At 44.1% G+C, this 21,049-nt stretch overlaps 1 protein-coding gene across 1 annotated transcript; it reads right to left on the reverse strand.

Moving 5' to 3' along the window:
- Positions 1-3,015: 3,015 nt before the first annotated feature.
- LOC311498793 (putative G-protein coupled receptor 149) lies at positions 3,016-12,322 on the reverse strand (the record flags this gene model as incomplete). Its single annotated transcript, XM_084559527.1, has 5 exons — positions 3,016-3,528; positions 4,383-4,526; positions 9,147-9,649; positions 9,806-9,980; positions 11,354-12,322. The coding sequence occupies 5 exons, from the start codon at positions 12,320-12,322 to the stop codon at positions 3,016-3,018; spliced, it is 2,304 nt and encodes a 767-aa protein (XP_084415653.1).
- Between the last annotated feature and the right edge of the window lie 8,727 nt (positions 12,323-21,049).

Consider the following 21,049-nt stretch of genomic DNA (forward strand, 5'->3'; position numbering starts at 1 on the left):
AGCCTAATTTATGTGAAATCCTTGTCCCTGTGTATATTTGTTGAGGAGTTAATTTCCGTCAGCTTCATCCCATTAAACCCTCCGTCATTTGAAATTCCAAAAAGTAAATCAACATCAGGTAAACTTTGAGTCAGGAGGGGCTCTCGGGTTTTCACCTCAGCCGCCAGCGCTTTTATCCGTGCCATTATTTTTGAAATATGTGCGCACTATCACTGCAATCTCAGCTGGCTGGCTCTAAAGGGGAGAGATGAGGGATTTGGAATGAGCCGGTGACAGACAGTAAGCACTGCAGGGAAATACTGACAGAGTAAGGGAGAGTATATATATATATATATATATATATAAAGAAAGTATGAAAAAAACACACAGATAATACATCTGAGGATTTGGAGAAAGCCTTTTGAATAGTGGAGAGGTTGTGAAAACAAACTGATATGAGAGCAGAAAGGACTGGTTCGCAGGCTTCAAGCCTCCTCCCCGTTCTCCTCTCAGCGCTGTGGCAGACGTGCGATTCATCACCTTGTTTTCATGCCCTGAAGGCTACCTGTGATCCATACCAAACCATCTCAGACTCTAATGAATCATTTAGCCAAGACAAAGACTGAATGAAAATGAATGAAAAGCCTCTTGCTTTTTTTTTTGTTAAATCTTCATCTGGCCTTTTGCTTTTAGATTTTTTTTTTTTTCAAAATGAATGCTGGCACACATCTGTGGCGCATGTGTTAACTGGAGGTCTCAAGCAGAGCCACTGATGCCATATTTCGACTCAGGCTTACCTGCACCTTATTGTTTCAGCATAATCAGAGACAATTGAATGTGGGAGTGGAAAGTCCTTGAATCAGAGAGAAATTATAAAGCATTGGGAACGGCAGCCGCTCAAGGCCTTAGATTGTCGCAGTTTTTATATTGCTCTGCTGCTGTTTTTTTTTTTGCTTTTGAATTTGTCAGTTTTTCTCTTGCTCTCCTAAAATTGGATTTCCAGTCTCTCGGTCCTCTGCCATAATAACAGGTTCTCTAATTGCGTGCCATGCACAGATAAAATATATCGGCTAATTTGCGAAACCTGCCTTAAACACGAGGAAAGGTAATGTCTTTACTGCTAATTTCAGCACAAACACAAAACATATTGCCGCGGATTAGTCCGATTTCTATCATCCAGGGGGCACAGCAACCAGTACTGTTACATGCTATCTAGGTCAGTCTCCAGTCTAGTTCATTATTGTATTTTATTTGCCTTTGATTCTGTTGTATGGAATCCCATTTGAGCAGCTTGTGTGTTACCAGATAAGTTCAGATCCTTAATGAGTAAACATGCAAACATTAGCTGATGCATATTCCCATTTCCTCAAAAATAAGCCAACTAAGACTGAATTGATCAAAAGGATTTATGAGAACGAGAGACTCGAGAGTAGCCAAACTGTAGCCTTGTTTAACAGCGAGAATAAGCAGATGATGGAATTACTTCCACTCTGTCAGGCTGCAGGGATGAAGCGCCGCTCAGCCGAAAACCTTTGGCACCATTAACAGCCGTTAACGCCGAACACGGCTCTTTCATTCATTATTATTCACACGCCTGTACATTATTTTCTCTCGCACGTTTGCCCGGGAGCACTTGAAACAGGAATGCACCGCAATACCGTCGGAGGCAATTTTCTGGTATGAATCTTTAATGACAACAATCTTCAGGAGGACGGGAGACGTTGCAGCCGATGAAGTGGACTCGCTAAAGGACAATTCAAAAGCCTGCAAGTGGCAGTCCGCACAGCGTTGATGTTGCAGATCAAGAAACCAAACAGCTGACACACAGAAGACGCCACCATAAAACAAACTTAAATACATATCCTAAAAGTAGTCTAGAATACTTACAGTATTTTACTGCACACACGTGTACATGTAAGTATGCATATAAGTAATGATGCTGATATCATCTGGGAGCATAAAGATTTATAGGTTCCTGGAAGATGTTCACAGACCATGTTACCATAAAAACTGTACTTGAATACACAATACTATCTATGAAAAAACTGACTCCAGTCCTGAATTTATGCCTGTGTAAAGTGAGTGGTTCCCGGCAGCCGACTTGATTGGATGGGGAAATGAACGTTGCGGTCAGGCCGGGAGACGATCCCGTAAGGTGGGTCTGGAATGTACATTCATATGCTGCCTACTGTAGTAAAATATGCACAGTCACTCATGGTGGTCTGTCTCTAGTTTGATTGTATCAGCATGAACCGTGTAATGCTTGATAAACATGATAGTAGCTGGGTGCAAAGGAAAACACAATTAAAAGACACACACACACACATATATATATTTTTTCTATATATATATATGTGTGTAATAAACACATTCTTTTTAGGTAGACATTGAGATTCGGTGGCTGACGTCACAAAGCGCTGCTCTCATCCCCTCATCCGTATGGACAACGCTAGTCCTCGCACACTAGAATTCACAACACACGCTCGGATGAGTCAGACACACGGGTCAGGTGACCCCTCCCCTCACAGCTGAGTCACCAGTGACGTAGTTTAGAGGACTTGGTTTTACATCAGACATGTGATCACACCACGGCCTCCTCCTTTTCTAAGTTTTTCTTTCTCTTGCTGCATCTATTCTATGATAACAAGCAGCCATATGGTCTAAGTCTAGGTAGGAGTAACGATGCACTTCCAAAATACCGTTTCTCTCTCCTGTCCTCTCTCTTTCTCTCTTGTTTACCCCTAATTTACTTCTACCTTCTTATACAAGCCTATCTGTCTCTGTGTACTCTACAGGCAGGTAATACATGTGCTCTCGTGGTGTTACCTGAAGAGGAAGTACAAGAGTATGCAAACAGACGATTATAACAGTCTTGAGCTAAGTCTCTATTTAGGTCACCTGTCAGCTCTGTGAGAGTGGTGATCAGAAGGAACTCAAATGTGGAATGGTTCAAATGAAACCTGCAGCTTTTACAGTCTGAGGCGCTCTTCCAAACCGCCTCCCGAGAGGAGAGCCACCTTCTTGTTATTCTGCATGTCACTCGTCACTCTCCCCAGCCGTCTTCCTGTAGGCCTCGTTGAGCAGCTGTATCTCCTCCCGATACCCCGAGCTCTCCTGCGTCTGCCGTCGGCTGTTCTGCCGGTGGGCCTCCACCGTGTCGGGTATGGTGATGTTGATGGTCTCCGCCTCCGGGTTGCCGCCGCTGGGGATGAGCAGGGAGTAGGAAGCGGTCTCGCCCAGGTCGCAGGACACGAAGCGGTTCTCCCGGCGCGAGTAGCGCAGCGACGGCGAGCGGGCGTGGGTGGAGGACTGGCTGATGTTGGAGATGATAGACACGCTGTCCATGGCCTCCTCGTTGTCACAGATCTCCAGGACCTCCAGGTGGATCTTGACGTTGGTGTCTCCCACCCCGGCTCCTATTCCCATGCCCATTCCGATCTCCATGCCCATCCCTACGCAGCTGACATTCACGTCTCCGCCTTGGCCTCCCGATGACTGGTCGTCTGCACTGGGCTCGTGGCCAACCGACTTGGAGCGATACACTTCCACCTTTAAAGCAGAGAGACTTATAATACAGGCTAATCATAAGAGCAATATGCATTATACTGTTTATCTTATTTCACATTCCCTCTACTATCAGTTTAGCAGTGAAAAGCTGGCCGCCACAATACAGTTTTAAATAAACAAAATAAATTACTTTGTCAGCGTAAGTATAATGTAAACTTCTCAGCCTGTTCCGCTCACTTGTAGTTTTTATTGCTGCATGGCAAAGTCAGGCGGACGGCCTGACCAAACAAGGCCGTCATAAAAGCGGGTCATAAATGTTGCATGACCGTCACAGATGAATTGAAATGTTCGTATTACAGTGTAGACCGGTTTAACCGAACACAAATGAGTGTGTGCCGTAGCAAAAAGTATATGGTATAAAAAAAAAAAAGTAGTTGTAGATGCTGCAGAATGTTTATTATACCTGAACTATTCCTGTGTTAAAGGAATAGTTTAACAATGCCGATGTCTGTGTTTGAGGCATTGTGATATGTGACACTGGAGGACGCAATTAGCCTAGCTTTACTTACCGTAAATACAGCTGCAAGTATCTGATAAAAAAACTCATAAAATCCAGCTACCGGCACGTCTCACCAATTAATAAGTTACATGTTGTTTATCTAATACAAACAACAGCCTAAATTTGGACACGCCACCCTGAGGTTTTATGGGACCGCTGTAAAGCCCTCTAAAACCACTGCTTCCCTGTGCATGTTTTAATAAAGGCTAGCTGTTTCCTCTTGCTTCCAGTTTCATAATCTTATTAACTGCATTTCCCCGAATGTCTGACAACTCCTTTGTTGATTTGCCAGGGATAGATAAAGAAAGGAGTGTAGAAGAAAAGATTTCAGTTGTACCTTCTTGGCGTTGTTGGGGGAGATTTTGAGGCCGTCGCTGCTGACTTCATAGGTGGAAAGAGAGAGCGTCTTCCCGGTCGGTGCTTGCAGAGACACCGTGCCCTGAAAGGCGCACAGGGGGATCGACAGACCGCCGGACGACCGCTGTAAGGGGAAAACCGCAAAAGAGTGCAAGAAATGTTCAGCCAACATCCAACGCAACAACATCATCATTCATATATTAACTTATCACTTGAGAGCACTCACTAACTAATTCCATTTTGGCTGCTCGTTGTGTTACTGACAATACATACGGCTACAAATAAGACTTTCATCAACAACAAAGTCATTTTGCATCTCATTTCTGTTCTTTGAACTAAATGAGGTCAGATCGTGACCGTGATGTCAAATGCAGGGAGTGTTGATATTGTTGCCCAGCAATTTCTGACTCAAGATTTAATGAGGGGTTACAGGTGAGGCCCCTATAAACAGCACTCTGCTCTTAAGCATCCGACGTCAGGTCTCCCTGCACGTAAGAAGCTAATAGTGAGCTTTCAGGTTCACAGCAAAAAACACGGAGACATGATCAATAAGTCATTTGGCTGTTATCAGAATTTTTGACAAGCTAATTTAATTTGAATAATACAGAGTGTTATTCATCAATCAACTTGTATTTTTAATCATATTTCATGTTTTCCAGTAATATTTTTGAAATTTGTTGAGATCAAGTCACCACCCCGGGTTCATTCGAGTTGAGGAACCTGCATATATTGGAGGGAAAGGAGACGCACCCCGCAGTGCAACAGTGGGGAGACCGTGGCAGGTCTCATTAAGCCCCTAAATTATTTAGATTAGTTGAATGTAATGATCTGATTGTGGCAGCGACGCGGGACGGAAACAAAGAGGATGTCAATCTCCAGTCCTCCCTGACTCTGTCTGTTTTGCCCGTCATTGTCTTTCCATCGTTGTGAATGGAGAGAGACGCACAAAAGGGGAGAGGCAGAGCCCAGTGTTGAGCTGCAAACACACTGACAAGTAAATGAAATAATGCTCAGAACCCATCGATGTGGGAAGTACATTTGCGCTCTGGGTATTTTCACATGACCCATTTCTTTTTATTTTACATATTGCACATAATGAAATGTTGCCATCCTCTGAATTACTCTGAACAAAGCCGCTTTGCTTTGCTTTCACGGTATTGCCATGGCTCCAGACGGGAAAACAACTTTTTCAGTGGACGCATAATGAGGACGATTTTATTTTCTCGTGATACCATTGAATCGATTGACAGATTAGAAAACTATCCGGAAAAAGGCTGACAAGAAACATTATCCTGCACTAAAACTGTTTGCAGATGACAAACCCTACACTGTTAAAAATGTTCCTGTAAAATAACAGTAAAGAACTGGCAGCAGGGTTGCCATTATGTTACTGTAAAATTAACATTTTTTACTGTCATTAAAATTTACAGTTTTGTACCGTTATTGAAAAATACAGTATGGGACTGTTTATTTTTTTTATTACTTTCCTGTATAAAAATGGTGAAGAACTGGCAGCAGAGTTGCTATTGTGTTACTGTAAAATTAACATATTTTTACTGTCATTTTACAGTTTTGTGCTGTTATTGAAAAATACAACTTTGTTAAGATTACTTTCACAATGCTTTACAGTCAGTACTGGTTTGTTTAAAAATACATTATCAGTCTTCACTAAATTTACAAACTGTGAAGGGTCGCGGGGTCTGCTGGAGCCTATCCCAGCTGTCATCTGGCGAGAGGCGGGGTCCACCCTGGACAGGTCTCCAGTCTATCACAGGGCTAACACAGAGAGACAGACCCACACCTACGGCCAATTTAGAATCACCAATGAACCTAACCAGCATGTCTTTGGACGGTGGGAGGAAGCTGGAGTACCTGGAGAGAACGCACGCAGACACAGGGAGAACATGCAAACTACACACAGAATGGAACCAGTCGGCCCATGGATTCGAACCCGGGACCTTCTCGCTGTGAGGAATCAGTGCTAACCACCTCGCCACTGTGCCGAACAAACAGATCCAGCTTCCCATGTGTAGTTCGGGTTAAATTTCCCAGAATGCAAAAAATACAACATGATACCGTGATTTAGAAGGTTTGGATGAATGATTAGCGGTAAAATGCTGTATTTTAGGAAAACAGTATAGTTCTGTTAAAAGAACAGTAAATCACCAAAATTTCACAGTTTTTTGTTTGTATTAACAGTAGAGTGATGTATTCAAAAATAACAGGTTAATACTGTTGGAATTCTGCTGTAAATTATCTGTGGCATTCATAGCTACTGCACAATTACTTTGACTGTAATTTGCTAATTTGCTAATAATGAAATGTTAGAACTGTGAACAAACACTAGATTGTACCTATATTTTCAATATATATGAGTTAAACTTTAAGCATACGTATAGCTCCTATAAACAGCAAGACTGTAAGGTATTTGGCGTCCAGAGATCTTGGTATTGATCCTAGTTGTGCAATTTCAATGTAGGTTCAAAATCAATATATATATACTGTATATATTTTTAATTCTCTACATTCAAGCCTTATCGGTGGGAACATAATGCTTTTCCTTTACAGTTTGGGGGGGGGGGGGGGGGGATTCTCAGAAGAGTAGATGGGTTTGAGTTCCCTACATCTGAATGCACAATACATCTCCATTTCCCCTCAGGGGGGGAAAAAGGGCTGGCGAGCGCGCCCCCAGCTCTGCGCTTGCTAACAGAGTATAAAGTCACCGAGAGGGTAAAGATGTCTTTAAGCTCTAATTCCACCTCTCCCTGCGGATGCCGAAGGCCAGAAGGGCTGACAGTAAGGAGCGAAAAAGCTGGGTAATGACATCTAGTCTGCTAACGAGGAACAAAACACAAGCCAGGAAACGCCATAAATCCCCAAACTATTTCTTCTCGGCTTTCATCTGTTGTTTGCTTTCGTGTGTATGTACAGTACACAGTTTGCGAGCTAATTTTGATCTGGTGGCTGGGAGCTGAAGGGTTTGCAGGATGTGTGGAGCTTAATTTTCTGTCTCTGCTCTTTGGCTGTGCGCTGTGCCGTGTGCACACGCATACTGTTATTATACTTCTGCATCTAAAGACTCCAATCAAAGAATAAAGCCGTAGGAAGAAAACATAATATACAGGCATTGCTACTAAGAAACTAAGAAGTAGGACACACACACAAGCCAGCAGTGAGCATCTCCGACTTATACATGATGCAAAGTGAGCGCCAAAGCCAAGCTGAAGAAGCATGCTCCATGGATTTTCCACCCTCTGGTGATTTTCCTACCAAAAACACTTCAAACTTACAAGTAGAGCAGAGGAAGGAAGGCAAGGAGACAGATAGTGCATGCACGTGTTTTTGTATGCACTTGTGGGCATGCATGTTTCCACATCTGCTCATGTCCCAGTTAGTTCTGCGAGTCCAAAAAACAAAAAGTGTTCTAGAACAGAGTCACGGCTCGGGTTTCAAAGGTAATGCCCGCGGCCGCTCCGCTCTTTCACTGGAGCAGAGTGGAAGGCCGCTCTCTCATCTGCGTCCGGTACCTCCAACGCCAGGGCACATTAATCATTAGGCCTTTACGGTTTTGTCCTTGTTAAACAATTCAGTCGAGTCTCGCAAAACGCAGGGAGAATTAAGCTCCTGGTATTGCAAGAGGAGAGGATGTCAGCGGCAAAAGAGAGAAATGGATTAGTGGATGTGGTCCATGTGCCTCTGGCAAACTGTCTTGAGCCGCGTTGTTTACATTTAATGCTCTTGGACCTCGCAACGGCCGGCTGGAGGAAAGTATTGAGTGACTGAATAAAACATAACCTCATGAGCTCAACTTCGCATCTTGGCAGACAGACAACACGGCACTATGCATAAACAGAGCGCGCTCAGACTAAAAAAACAAATGAATTAAAAACGAATATATATATTTTTTTTAACAAAAGCATTCGCAAGCACGCGCAAGGGAGCTAACCTTGAGCGGAGAGAGATCTCACAGAAATGACTCTGACTCTGAAACTGTTTCAGTATCAGAAAAACTCGCCTGACTTAATCAATGACTGGCGCTGAATGTGAAGTGCTCCGATTTTCGAGTCTGCGGCGCAGCGATGAATGCATATTCGCCTTTGAAAGACAGCCCGGCATTTGTTACTTAAATGGCGAGCTTCTGATAGTATCTTGATCAATTGCTCTATTAGTCAGAATCCATCGAGGCTCAGCACAGATAAAGATATGCACGGAGAGGAGTGGGGAGGAGAGGAGTGGAGAGGAGAGGAGACAGAACTTTAACCATTTTATTTAAATCATACGCACAGCTCCCAGTCTGTCATCTTGATTATAAAAAGGCATGTCCGCAGATGCGGAAAAAACCCAAGGAGACACGGACCAACAGACACAACGTCAGACGGGCATTCAACTCTTTAAAGCTTGGCCGTGTAAAGACTGCATCCTCGTCCGCCAGCTGTGTCTCTGCGCAGGTGTGCTGCAGTAATTCGTTTCCTTTTTAACAAAATGTAAGCAGAGGAGGGGAAATGTAGAAACATTACGGTCCTGAGACACTAATCGTTCCTGAATGATTATCTGTATAGTACATAACCACACGTTGCACGGTCATGCAGCAGTTGTTTGACTACTTTAGGAGGGCAATAGAGTTTGAGTGTGTGGAAAAAATCAATTAATGTCAGCCATAAACCGCTGAATGACAGATACAAATGAGTTAATTTAATGGTTCAACGTCAGACTAATAAACCGACCCCTCTGGACAGCGGTGTACCTGTCTGGGTGTTCTCTCTGATTTACTCCTGCACCACTCCCAGTCCGTCAGCTCGATCTTCCGACACTCCTCGTGCGACAGCCTCCTCTCGGGCCCCTCGAACACCGACGACGTGTCGATGAGATTGTGATCCTGCTCGAGGTGATGAGGAGGCAGCAGAGGGACGCAGCGGAAGCCCTCGCCGTCTCCGCGGTCCTCGTGGGGGAGTGGAGGACAATCAGCCAGCGCCTCCCCTCCGCCGGCCACGGCTTCCAGCAGAGGGTCCGCGTGACAGGAGCTGTCCGCGGGGCGTGTGGTGCTGAAATCAAAATCAGGCCCCAGGCAGGAGAGCCCGCCACTTTCTAGTGCATCGAGGCGAGTGTTCGGAAAGTCACAGTTGAAAAGGCTGTGATAAGCAGGCTTCTCATCTGGAGGAATGCTAGGCGGCATGGCGGCATGTGACAGCTTGTACACTCCATAGCCTTGTTGGAAGGAAAGGTTGAACTCAAATCTTCTTTTCATTGCTGTGAAAAGAAGGCAGTTGGGTATAATTTTACTATAGCCTCACTGCAAGAAACCTTTTAGCCTCTAACTCAACATCAGCGTGGGGAACTTGCTCAGGGTTTTACTGTGGAAACAACCCACACCCGATTGTGCATTTATATTGCTTTATCATGTACCTTCGTGCGTCGGATCCCGTTTGCAGTTAATGAAGCATCCACACGGCATGTGGATCCAGCGCTCAGACAGCACAAACAGCGGGGTGACCGCGGGGGCAAGCAGGGTGAGGAAGAAGCTCAGGGTCTCCAGGGAGGAGCTGCGCGCGTTCACTGCGTGGCGCACCAGCACCAAAGTCTGCGAACGTGAGAGGAAAGGGGAAATTAATTCACAGACGAGCCGGTGATTCAATATGCATGAGGAATGGGTGGGAGGGAAACACATGAATGAAAAGAAATTACACAGACTCTTCACCCGCACTGGCTTTTATCGCTCCCCGCATTCTCGTGTTTCGCCTTCAAACGCGCCAGCCAACATTTGCACTATTGCACTGTGATTGAAGACGCTAAAATGATCATTAATGTGTTCTGCATGAGAAAATGAAAGTATTTTTATGAACCGCGTTTTGCAGCCATTCAACAAGTGCATCCTTCTGCTGAGACTGATTTTAAAATGTAAAGACACTGCAGCTCAACTACAAACACAGCCTATGTGAAGCAAGAATCTTCTTTTGTTTTTAACTACGACGACAGCGACAATATGCTAATCCCCGGGAAAGCAAAGGTCATTGGAAATTCATAGCATTTCTGAGCACTGATATCTTGACATTTTCTGTATTCATCACCCCACCAGTGCTGTTTCAGGATGGGAAGTTTGGAATGCCAGTTCTGTTTGTCCATTACTGCCTGCCTGCTGCACAGAATTTTATTACCGAGGCTGGAGTTTTTGTTTGAGCAAGTGCTGCAAGAAAGGTTACAACACTTGTGCAACAAGCACAGAAAAGTATTTCGCAATGCACCTCGGTGCTCGCTGCCCTGAGGTAGCTTTGGATAAAACCTGAGATCTGCTGTTGTCAGGGACTTTAAGGAAAGTTAAATTAATAAAAACCCGCATCACTACATGGAAGCTTGTTGTGAATATCAGTGAATATGAGAGACAGCCAACCAGGATGAGATGTATAAACAGTCCACATTATAAAAACCGTATAACTTATGGCATATAGCTGCATGAATGTTTAGAAATTTATGAATGCAATGATTTTTTTAGTCCTGTGCTACATTCGAGGCCCTGTTATTGGGTTTGTGCAATGCAGTGTCTCTTTGTTACACCTGCGAGATGTGAAACGTATCCATTAAAGGTTCTTTTGGGTAAAATTCACAGAGCAGAATCACAGATCTGCTTTTCCTACACACTATAAGCAGCATGTGTTTGGTTTTATTCAAGATTCAGTCTTGAAATCTTAGTGATGTGAGGTTGTTCCAAAACCATGAGACATTTCCACTTCTTTAGATTTCTAGACATAAGCATCAGAGCAAAATGGATCATAACTTTTCAATAAAATAAATCATAAAATGGGGAGCACTGGGGATTCAAACAGAACTACAGGGTGGAGGGGTTTTCAGAAAACAAACAAACATCCATATCTTACTATATTAAAGGGTTCTAAAAGTTATTAAGTTGTTGCTTTTGGTTTCAGCACCTCACCATTTTGCTTTTATCACGCTGCTTACCATCATTGGCATCCACAAAATAACTCGCAGGACCGCCAGGATCATGGAGAAGCGCTTTTGTGCAAACACGACTGGTGTGTCCACGACAGCAGATGTCCTCTCCCCGCTGACGCACACTGGGGACAAGCCGCTGTCCTCTTTCTCCCTGAGCTCTGTCCCGCAGGAACTTGGGCTCAGCTCGTTGTATGCGCCGAAACTTTTGTTCAGGCTGTCCCGGGAAAAGGACTGCAGATCGCACAGGGGAGTGGAGCCGCTCAGGCCCCTCGCCATCTCCACATAGCTCGGGTACAGCAAAGTCCTCTGGGGCTCTCTGGAGCACAGCAGCTGGTAGGTGAGCGGGATGAAGAAACACAACAAGCCGCAGAAGCACAGGAAATATAAAGAGAAGAGCAGCAGGATGTAAAAACTGTCGCTCTCCGGGAAACACCCGAGAGAAGCTGGCGTAAAGCTGCCCCATCCGCACAAAGGTAACACACTGACGGCCAGGCTGACCGCCCACACACCGGCAACTGCCCACAACACTCTTAAGGGCCGGCGGACAGACTGAAGCACTCCAAATCTCTTGGTGACATAAAAAGTATAGGCTGCTATTAGGCAAGCCTTCATATTGCTAGAAACACCCTGGAATACGTACAGAAGTCCAGATAAAGTGCACAAGCTGCCCGACCCTTCACTTCCATCCGTCTCCCACTGAAGGAGCATGAACAAGGAGAGGGGGACAACGCTGAGGAGGTCGTCCACCGACATGGAAGCCACAATGACACACAGAGAGGTTTTTCTCCTCATCCGGAGGAGAGAGAGCAACGAATACACACCTCCGACCAAGGTAACGGCGGCGATAGTTACGCACAGACCGAAAAGCAGCAGGCGGATTTGCCTCTCCATCTCGGTGGGGTCTGTCGTGTCGTAGGTGACCGTGGAAAGGTAGCTCTGGTTAGGCGCCGGGGAGCTGTCGTGCGTCGTGGACATCCTCAAAGTGGATCAATTTCTCGGTCTCTTTTGGCACTTTTAATGGGTCAAATCTGACTCATTCGCTTGTAAAGTGGAAAAATGGCACAACACGCGCAGCATCTTTGTAAAAAAAAACAAAAACAATCGGACGATGAGCGAACATCCTTCCCCTGATCCAACCGGGAACGCACGCGTAACTAAAGCTCTCCGGTGCCTTGGACGTGGAGCTCGCTCGCGTCTGCAGGCACTCGTGTGCAGCGCTCGACCCGCGCTACCAGAGCACCTCTCGCTTTCCAGCTGCTGATTTACGCGCTGTCGTCATCACCGTTCACGGCAATCACTGGGTTGGGGCGGGGTGGGGGCGAGGGGGGGCAAAACGCCTGAACGCAGCCTGCTACTACCACCGTCTGCATGGAGATGCTCCGATTCATTGCATTTCTTTTCATTTGTGTCGGAGGTCATGCCAATACCCACCCTGTGAGTCAGGGACATTTAACTGAATACAAACGAGATTTTTTTTAGTTTTTTTAGTTTTTTGTTTTCCCCTGCCAATGCAGATTTGTGTTTGTGTGTAAGAGGCCCATCACTTTGTGGCTAATTCCATTTGGAAACCAAAAAGACCATCTCTCGTTTGTCTGCGCGAGCCAGTTTCAGCAGGTTGGCTTTCATTGTTCTGTTTTCAAAGCTTAATTGAGTCAGGAAACTGAATGCCAGGGCTAAAATAATAAGGGAAACATTAAATTAGATAGCACTGGAGTGGTATCTCGTGACTACGTTGGGCTTGAGGCTCTCTCAGGACAGACTAAGTGCATGTGTTTGCATTTAGTTAGTCTGTGATACTTGTGTCCCTGTGGAGAAGCAGTCAGAACGCAAGAGGCCATTAAAGTTACAGAAGAAAACCATCCTTGCATGTCCCATCTAAGTGGAAGCTGTGCAACAGAAGCACACGTTCATCTCGTTTGTCACCAGATGCATTGCGATTAAACAGTTTGTACTTTTTATTATCCATGGATTAGCAGGATAACACTGGGAGGTGCAACCAGGTATATACATATAAAAGAGCCTGTTAAGCGGTATGCAACACTTTGCCTGTGAAAGCCAGTGTGTGTCCATGTCTATGTGTGCGTAAATCCTATGCACTGCCATGGCATTGGCCCTGTCTCATCCTTCCCTCTGGTGTTCAAGGATTTTCAGGCCTGCTCAGTTTGTTTTGCTGGTTCATGGGTGCTCATTTATCCTCATGGTGGCCCATAGATAAAAATATCACTCCATGTGCTGTGCCACGTTCATACTTCCGGATAGACTTTTGGACTCGTGCCCTTTTATGTCCATTTATTTTTACTCCTAGATTTCCCGCTCACCGTGTGATATCATTATCTGTGGACGCTCTTTCGGCCACGTGCGCGTATCGATGCGAATGCGGACGCGGAGCGTAAGAGCATCTGTCTCCAGGTCTTGTAATTAAATTATAGTTTGGGCTAAGTGACTTACAGCCAGTTTAATGAGTCAACTCTCTCCGGGGCCACGAGGGCGCAGAGGGGAAACAAGAGGACAAAAACACAATCCACAAGGGTGCATAAATACACACACAGACCGGCAGAGCTCAGCGTTACACATCAAGGTGACCTACTGTGTGTGTGTGTGTGTGTGTGTGTGTGTTTCCACATATTACATGCCATCGTTAGTTCATGTGTGCACAAGGTGAGTGCAGCTCTGTAAAGATTTCCACGGCGCGTCGGTGAGGGATAGAGTAAATGTAATGAAACAGGATCTGTTAGGGAATATGAAAAGCTAACACTCTGTCACAACACATCCCATCCCATCTATTAATGGAACAAAGACTCAAAACACATTTTTATCACGGCAGTCAGACGAAGGGATGGAAAGGACGGGACGCGTCGCTGAAAAATAATGACCATATGATAAATGTGCTAAAGGTATGTGTTGCTTTAGATGAGTTATTGAAATCCTCATACACCGATCAGCCACAACATTAAAACCACTGACAGAAGAAGTTAATAACATTGACCATCTTGCTACAATGCAATGTTCTTGCTGGGAAACTTATGGACCTGGCATTAATGTGGATGTTACATAGACATGTAGCACCCACCTAGACCAGACCAGGGACCCACACCCCATAGCAAGGACACTCCTTGATGGAAGCAGCCATCCCCAGCAAGATGCAGCCTGACACAGACACACACACACACAAAAACGTTTTAGGTGTTGACCTGGCCTCCAAATTCCCAAGATCCCAAACTGATCAAGTATCTGTGGGATGCACTGGATGTACCAGCAACATTTTATTAAACAAGAGAGGTGTTTTTGTCAATTTTATGCTCAGTTTTGATTCGATACGGTCTGATCAATAAATGATTTACATCAAATGTAAATTTAATTTCTCTCGGGTGTTTCTAACGGCCATGTTCTGCTTGATGAAAGAAACATGTCTCTACTTCTGCAGGCAGACACACATCAAGGCCTTCCTACCTGACACTAACTGAGGACTAGTGTAAGGATAAGCAGAGTTTAGTTACCTGTGCAAACCTGTCTGACAACCACTAACAGCAGTTCCCATTAATTTTGCATCATGTATTTTATACTACTGTCTGTAGAATGAAGCCTGTTGGTGACCGACGTCGTCCTTGCGTTAAAGGTCTATCCATCTATCTATCTATCTATCTATCTATCTATCTATCTATCTATCTATCTATCTATCTATCTATCTATCTATGTCTGTGGAATGAAGCCTGTTTGTGGCCGGCGCCGTCCTTGCGTTAAAGGTATTTCCTGACATTTCCAGTCTCCGCAGTCATTGCTGTGTCAGCTTCAATAAACATTAAATGGGGCTTCCTGAAGCCAAACTAAACGACATGAAAAGTAATGAAGCAAGAGTTTGGATTCGCCAATTACAGCCTCTTACAACATCTAATAAATCGTTCATCTGTAATATTGGCTTGGAAATGAAAATGAGACCATGGGAAAGATATGGAGTTGAACCTCGTGGTGTCTCCTCCGCAGTTCATCAGGAGCATGAAATGGAAGGAGCTAATCAGTGATAGATGGCTGTAATATGTTGTACAAACACCCCTTCAAGTTTATTAATAATGCACCGCGTTGCACGTGTGCTCATGTAGCCGCATACGTGTTCGTGCAAATCGCGCTGGCATTAATGGGCTGCTTACTGGCCTCTGTTGGAGCGTTTTCAATTCATCACAGTTTGTAACCTCAGATTTTTTTGAACTGCCCTCACTGCCTCCAAACACATATCCGCCCGCACCTGCACGCACGCACACACACACGCATAAACACACACCCACAGCATGCGCCGCCGCCTCTAAGTGCATCATTATCCTAAGTCACATCAAATATTAACGAAGCAGCACTTGACACAGAGATACAGAGACAGAGAAACAGAATGGAAGATTATATTTGCATAAAGGAGGGAAATAAAACTGAATGAGGAAAGGAAGATGAGTAGTTAGTGCCATGAATTTATAATGGCTCAACTCTTAATTGTGAGCCGAGGTGCTTCTTTTGGGGGCGCAGCATGTAAAATATAGACAGTGCATGCTGGAGCTGTTAAACCGCTGTTTTTTTTGTTCTTCTTCTTCTTCTTAAAAGAAGAATCAAAGTGTGCTTGATGTAATGGGTAAAAATAGCACACCGCTGACAAATCAGTGCAGCGCAAGCAAAAGCACATATAGGCCTAAAAGAGATGCCTGCATGATAAAAATAAATGTTTTCATACTGGAACAGTGAATGAAATGGCTTTGTTTGAGGATAAATGTATTCCTTCTGGAAGTGAAGTCGTGGGAAAACCACCACCACAAGCCTAAAAAAAGTTTATTGCGTCACGAGCGAGCGAAAAGAAAAATCTCAGCGGAGACCAAAACAGAGCTAAAACCTGAATGCATGTGGGGCTTAGATTTATTAGGTGATCCTAAACTGGTCCAATGGATGCTGGAGTATTCAGCTGTTCTGAAAAGTATAAACTTGGACGTGGTGGCCGGGTGTCTGCCGACGTGTTCCAGCCACATTCAAACAACAATCCGTGCAGCTCGTAGCCGACATTCACCGCGTTCACTGTGACATAAACCGCACATTGTGTAGTGTATTCTGTCTGTGGAGCACACGGTATTACGTGCCGCTCCGGGAGATAGGAGCGTAAATTATTAATCGGAAAAAGGTTATCAGGAAAAATCTTTTCTGTTGCGGAGAATTTTCTTTTTGCAGTCTGTCAATAAGTTTACTAAGGGCTCTCGCTGGAACAGTAAATAGTCACATTTCTGTATGGAATGAAAATACATGGTAAAAGTTTTGCCTTGCCAAATGAACAACGTATGTTGAATCTTAAAGGGGAATTGCCGTTTTTTACAACTTGGACCTTATTTCTGGCCTAACATACGAACGTTTACTCACCTATATAACTTTGGTGTCATTTGGAGTCGTTCGGACGATATTTAGATCTGCATATATCCATATAGTGGGAGTGACTGGGGCACCGAAACGCAGCCTCTAAATAACGCATTATCTGCCGCGAAACTCGTTCATTTCACCAGTATTTTGTTATGATACGCTAGAGCTATTCTCCGTTGAGTCCAGAGTTACCTGTTGTCTGTAGATTGACCTTTTAACCTCTGACCTGGATGATGCCATCTCTTGCACGCACCCCCGCTTATGATGGACGTCCTTACCGTTTTGAGCCAGAGTATGAGGAGCTCGTTGAAAGGAGGATGCAGGGGCAGAGAGAGGAACAGCTGGCCAAAGAACAACAAACCGATGCACGTCCGCGAATAAATAACAGGTAACTCCAGACGCAACAGGGAATAGCACTAGCGTATCATAACAAAACATTGGTGAAATGAACGAACGCCTCGCGGCAGATAATGTAATAAAATAATTTATTTAGAGGCTGGGTTTCGGTGCCCCAGTCACTCCCACTATATGGATATATGCGGATCTAAATATCATCAAGTTATATGGATGAGTAAACATTCATATTTTATGCCAGAAATAAAGTCCAGGTTGTAAAAAAACGGTAATTCCCCTTTAATTCGTTATGAATTAAACTGGATTTTGAAACATATTTGTCTGGACATTATTATTTTGGAAGTGGTTCAAGGTTATGAAAAGAAGCAAGAAGCAAGGTCGCCGTCAGGAGTGTCCGTCACCGTCAGCTCCTCCATTTCAAATATCAAATGTCAGAAACTCAAACATAAATCAAAACATTCAGTTTCGCGGTTGCACGTCACAGTGGGATTGAAACTGACAGCATAAAATTGAATTCAGTTTGGCAATTCTTACACCATTTTTGGCCCGAATTCTTACGTCCATGGGGATGTATCTCTGCAGAAAGTGTGCAGACACCCATCTGTGTGCACATCAAGGTCTGCCATCTATCATAGATGAGGCAAGTGCGATGGAAGGACATACCTTTGGGCATACTCCCATTACATATTGATGTATTTACTATATAAAAATAAAAAGCAGCAGTAATAAAACAACGGCGAGTGCAAGAACTTGTTTCTTCGTTGAATGTGTTGCCAATTCAAGGCAAGCCCGGCTGACCGTCAGAAATTCTTGTCAGACCACGTACAATTCCCAGCACCTGTTTCCACGGAAACAATGACAGTTCATACACAAACACCTTTTGCTCTCTGCTCTTTCTCCCTCTGCTAGTTTTTCCTTTTTCTTTTTTACTCTTTCGCACAAGCGCGCACACGCGCTAGCATATAGCGAGCATCAGCACTAATTGGCTGAGTTTGAATGTTTATTTTATACTTTTCCAAATGAGCTGTGAAAGTGGCTAATGGTGTACTCAGAGAGGGTTAAGAGAAGGTGACGTCCTCGTCAGTGAACCGACCTCTGCTGCACATTGCTCTCGGCCACAAAGAATATTTTTTTGAGGAGGAAGGAGTCCGTTTGCTGCCTGCCGACTGCAAATAACTGAAATTCAGTTTTAACAGAGGTGGAGTTAAAACAGGTAACACCTTTCGAGTGAGGAATAACATCCCTCTGAGTAATTCAGAGCTTTTGAAGGAGATTCAGATGAGCTCGGCTGATTTGCATTTGCAAAGGATTTTGCCTCATTTGATGAGCTGAATCAACTTTAACGCACCTGGTGGAAATGATGAAAACAAGGAAGAAGTCATCATGTCATTTACAAGACATGATGAGCATGAAAATGATGAATATTCCAATCCGGGTAAAGACCCACTCCGATCAGGCATAACATTATGACCACCTTCCTAATATTGTGTAGGTCTCCCTTGTGCCTCCAAAGCAGTTGTGACTCAGTTCTGAATGTTGTTAGTGGGGGCCTTTAAGTCCTATGTGTTGAGGAGAGGGGTCTCTGTGGATCATCCCACAGATACTTGATCAGTTTGGGATCAAGTGAATTTGGAGGCCAGGTCAACACCTTGTGCTGTTTTTCATGTTTTTCTGAGTTCCTAAAGCGTTCTTGTGTGTGTGCCTGTGTCAGGCTGCATCCTGCTGGGGATGGCTGCTGCCATCAAGGAGTGTCATTGCTGTGGGGTGGGGGTCCCTAGTCTGGTCTCGGTGGGGGGTACATGTCTAAGTAACATCCAAAAGAACACGAGATCCAAACGTTTCCCAGCAGAACGTTGTATTGTCACAAGATGGTCAATGTTATTCACTTCTCCTGTCATAAAGGTCATAATGTTATGCCTGATCGGTGTATAGGTAACTTTATATTAGAGAGTGTGCGTCACCAACGTTGTAAAACACCAAATAGAAAAGGATATCTTTTGGTAGAATGGTGTTCATCCCTCCAGAAGAGTTTTGGAGAGTCTAAGACAAGGAGTACCAAAGTTGTTATGATTGTCCAACACCTTTCCTGAAGGTGGCTTTACCTTTAATTTGTCACCAATCTTGAGGTGCTCTTGGCCAAATCCTCCTTTGAACAATGTATTTTTTTCTGTTCAAGGGAATCAGTGTATGGGCTTTCTTTCCTGCAAAACTCAATGAATAACTTGAAACAGTTTTTTCAAGCTCATGAATATAGCCTCATGAATAATCAGTTTATGGTCATTATAATGCATTTGTGTTTTTGTTTTGTTTTTGTTTTTGTTAGTTTTGTGGATTAAAATTCGGTTTAGCGCAAAAAAATCTATTTATAGAAAGAAGAGAGAAGTGTGCAGTGCCGATAATGCATATGGATATATGGTTCATATCAGAGTAAATATACATGGACTGTAATGATTAAAATACTTTGTCGTAAAACATGGTTGGATAGATGCTGCAGGCCGATATATAACTGGACACTGTTACCACAACACGTGTTAATTTTAGCACACTATTTTTTTTTTTTTTTGCTTTTGCGACACCGTCACTTTGGTCAGAGTCTGTTATTTTAAAATGTGCTCTACAAGTAAACTGACATATCCTTACAAGCAGTGCATTTTCACCATTTAACTAACTTTTTTACCATTTAATTTAATGAATAGCCATTCCATGATTTGCTCTTTCCGTGTTTCTGGATACTACTGTGATTTCATATACCCTATAGTAAAGTTTGTCATCCTGTGTAAAGTGGTCACAAGTTAAATTTAAGGGGTTATAATATGGCGTGAATTAGAAGACGAAAGCCAAAAAAAATAACATTTCCACAACTGGATTCAGCTTTATTTCGGAGAGCCGCAAGCCTAAAAGGATGTGTACCACTGCCTCATTCAAATCTATCTTGTCCATGTCCTTGCTGGAATCACTCATTTTATTCATAGTGTCCTTAAAAAGACCTCATGCATCTGAAAGGAAGTGATGGAGGGCAAATGTGCAGTCTTTGGTTTTTCCACTTGAGTAATTTTAGAATAACATTTTAAACTGCAAAGGCTGAAGATACTTCTTGGAAACCTTGAAGCATAGTTTTTGCACAGATGTGCAATGTGAACAGGAGGAAGCGTGTCCCACAGAGTTTCTTCTTTGTCCACCAGATGGACCTGTTGCACTGCGGAAGAGCTCGCCTGTGTGACGGATCAGCTGTGACCTAAGTCGAACAAAACCAATAATGGATCACTCAGGAGGAACCAGATATCCAGAATGTCGCCTAAAGCCGGCATGAGCTGAATACAGCGAGAGATGTATAACAATATATTTGTCTTATGAACTCATTCCTGCTTCCCTGCCGGTGTTACGTGCGGGACCTTGGTGCCGCTGTGCACATCCAGACTATGGGATCCAGTACAGTTTCAGGTGGGTCACTCCTGCAGGGACAGAACGCATCGAGGCATCTGACTGTGAAGAAATGTGACAAATTAGCTTTCTGTTTCTTTAACCGTCTCTCTCCGTGATCTCCAAACTCCATCACAACAACCTGCACCACGCTAATCAGCATAATGAATTCTTCCAGCATGCCTGGCTTAATGGAATCAATTACTTGTAGAATTGGAAAAAGAAAAAAAAAAATGCCAAGAAAAAAACGAGCACAGGATGGCTGCAAGGAGGACGTTAAGGGAGCCTACGTATGTGGTCATTTCTCTGCATAGAAACTGGTGATAGTAAAATGTCATTTGTTTTCTTTCTTATTGGATTGAACGACGGCTTTAAGTGAGCGAGGAGAGGAGATAAAAGGCGAGCATAAAAGGGAGCTGATGTGACAAGCCCATCTGTTTTTCGTTCGTGCACATGCATGGCTGCATGTGTGTATGCACGCACCGGGTCTTTCTCCCCTCTTCCCTGCCCATGTGCTCGATGTGTGTGTGTATATTTCTTCGTTAATGA

This window comes from Chelon labrosus (genome assembly GCF_963514085.1).
Source record: "Chelon labrosus genome assembly, chromosome: 13".
NCBI lineage: Eukaryota > Metazoa > Chordata > Actinopteri > Mugiliformes > Mugilidae > Chelon > Chelon labrosus.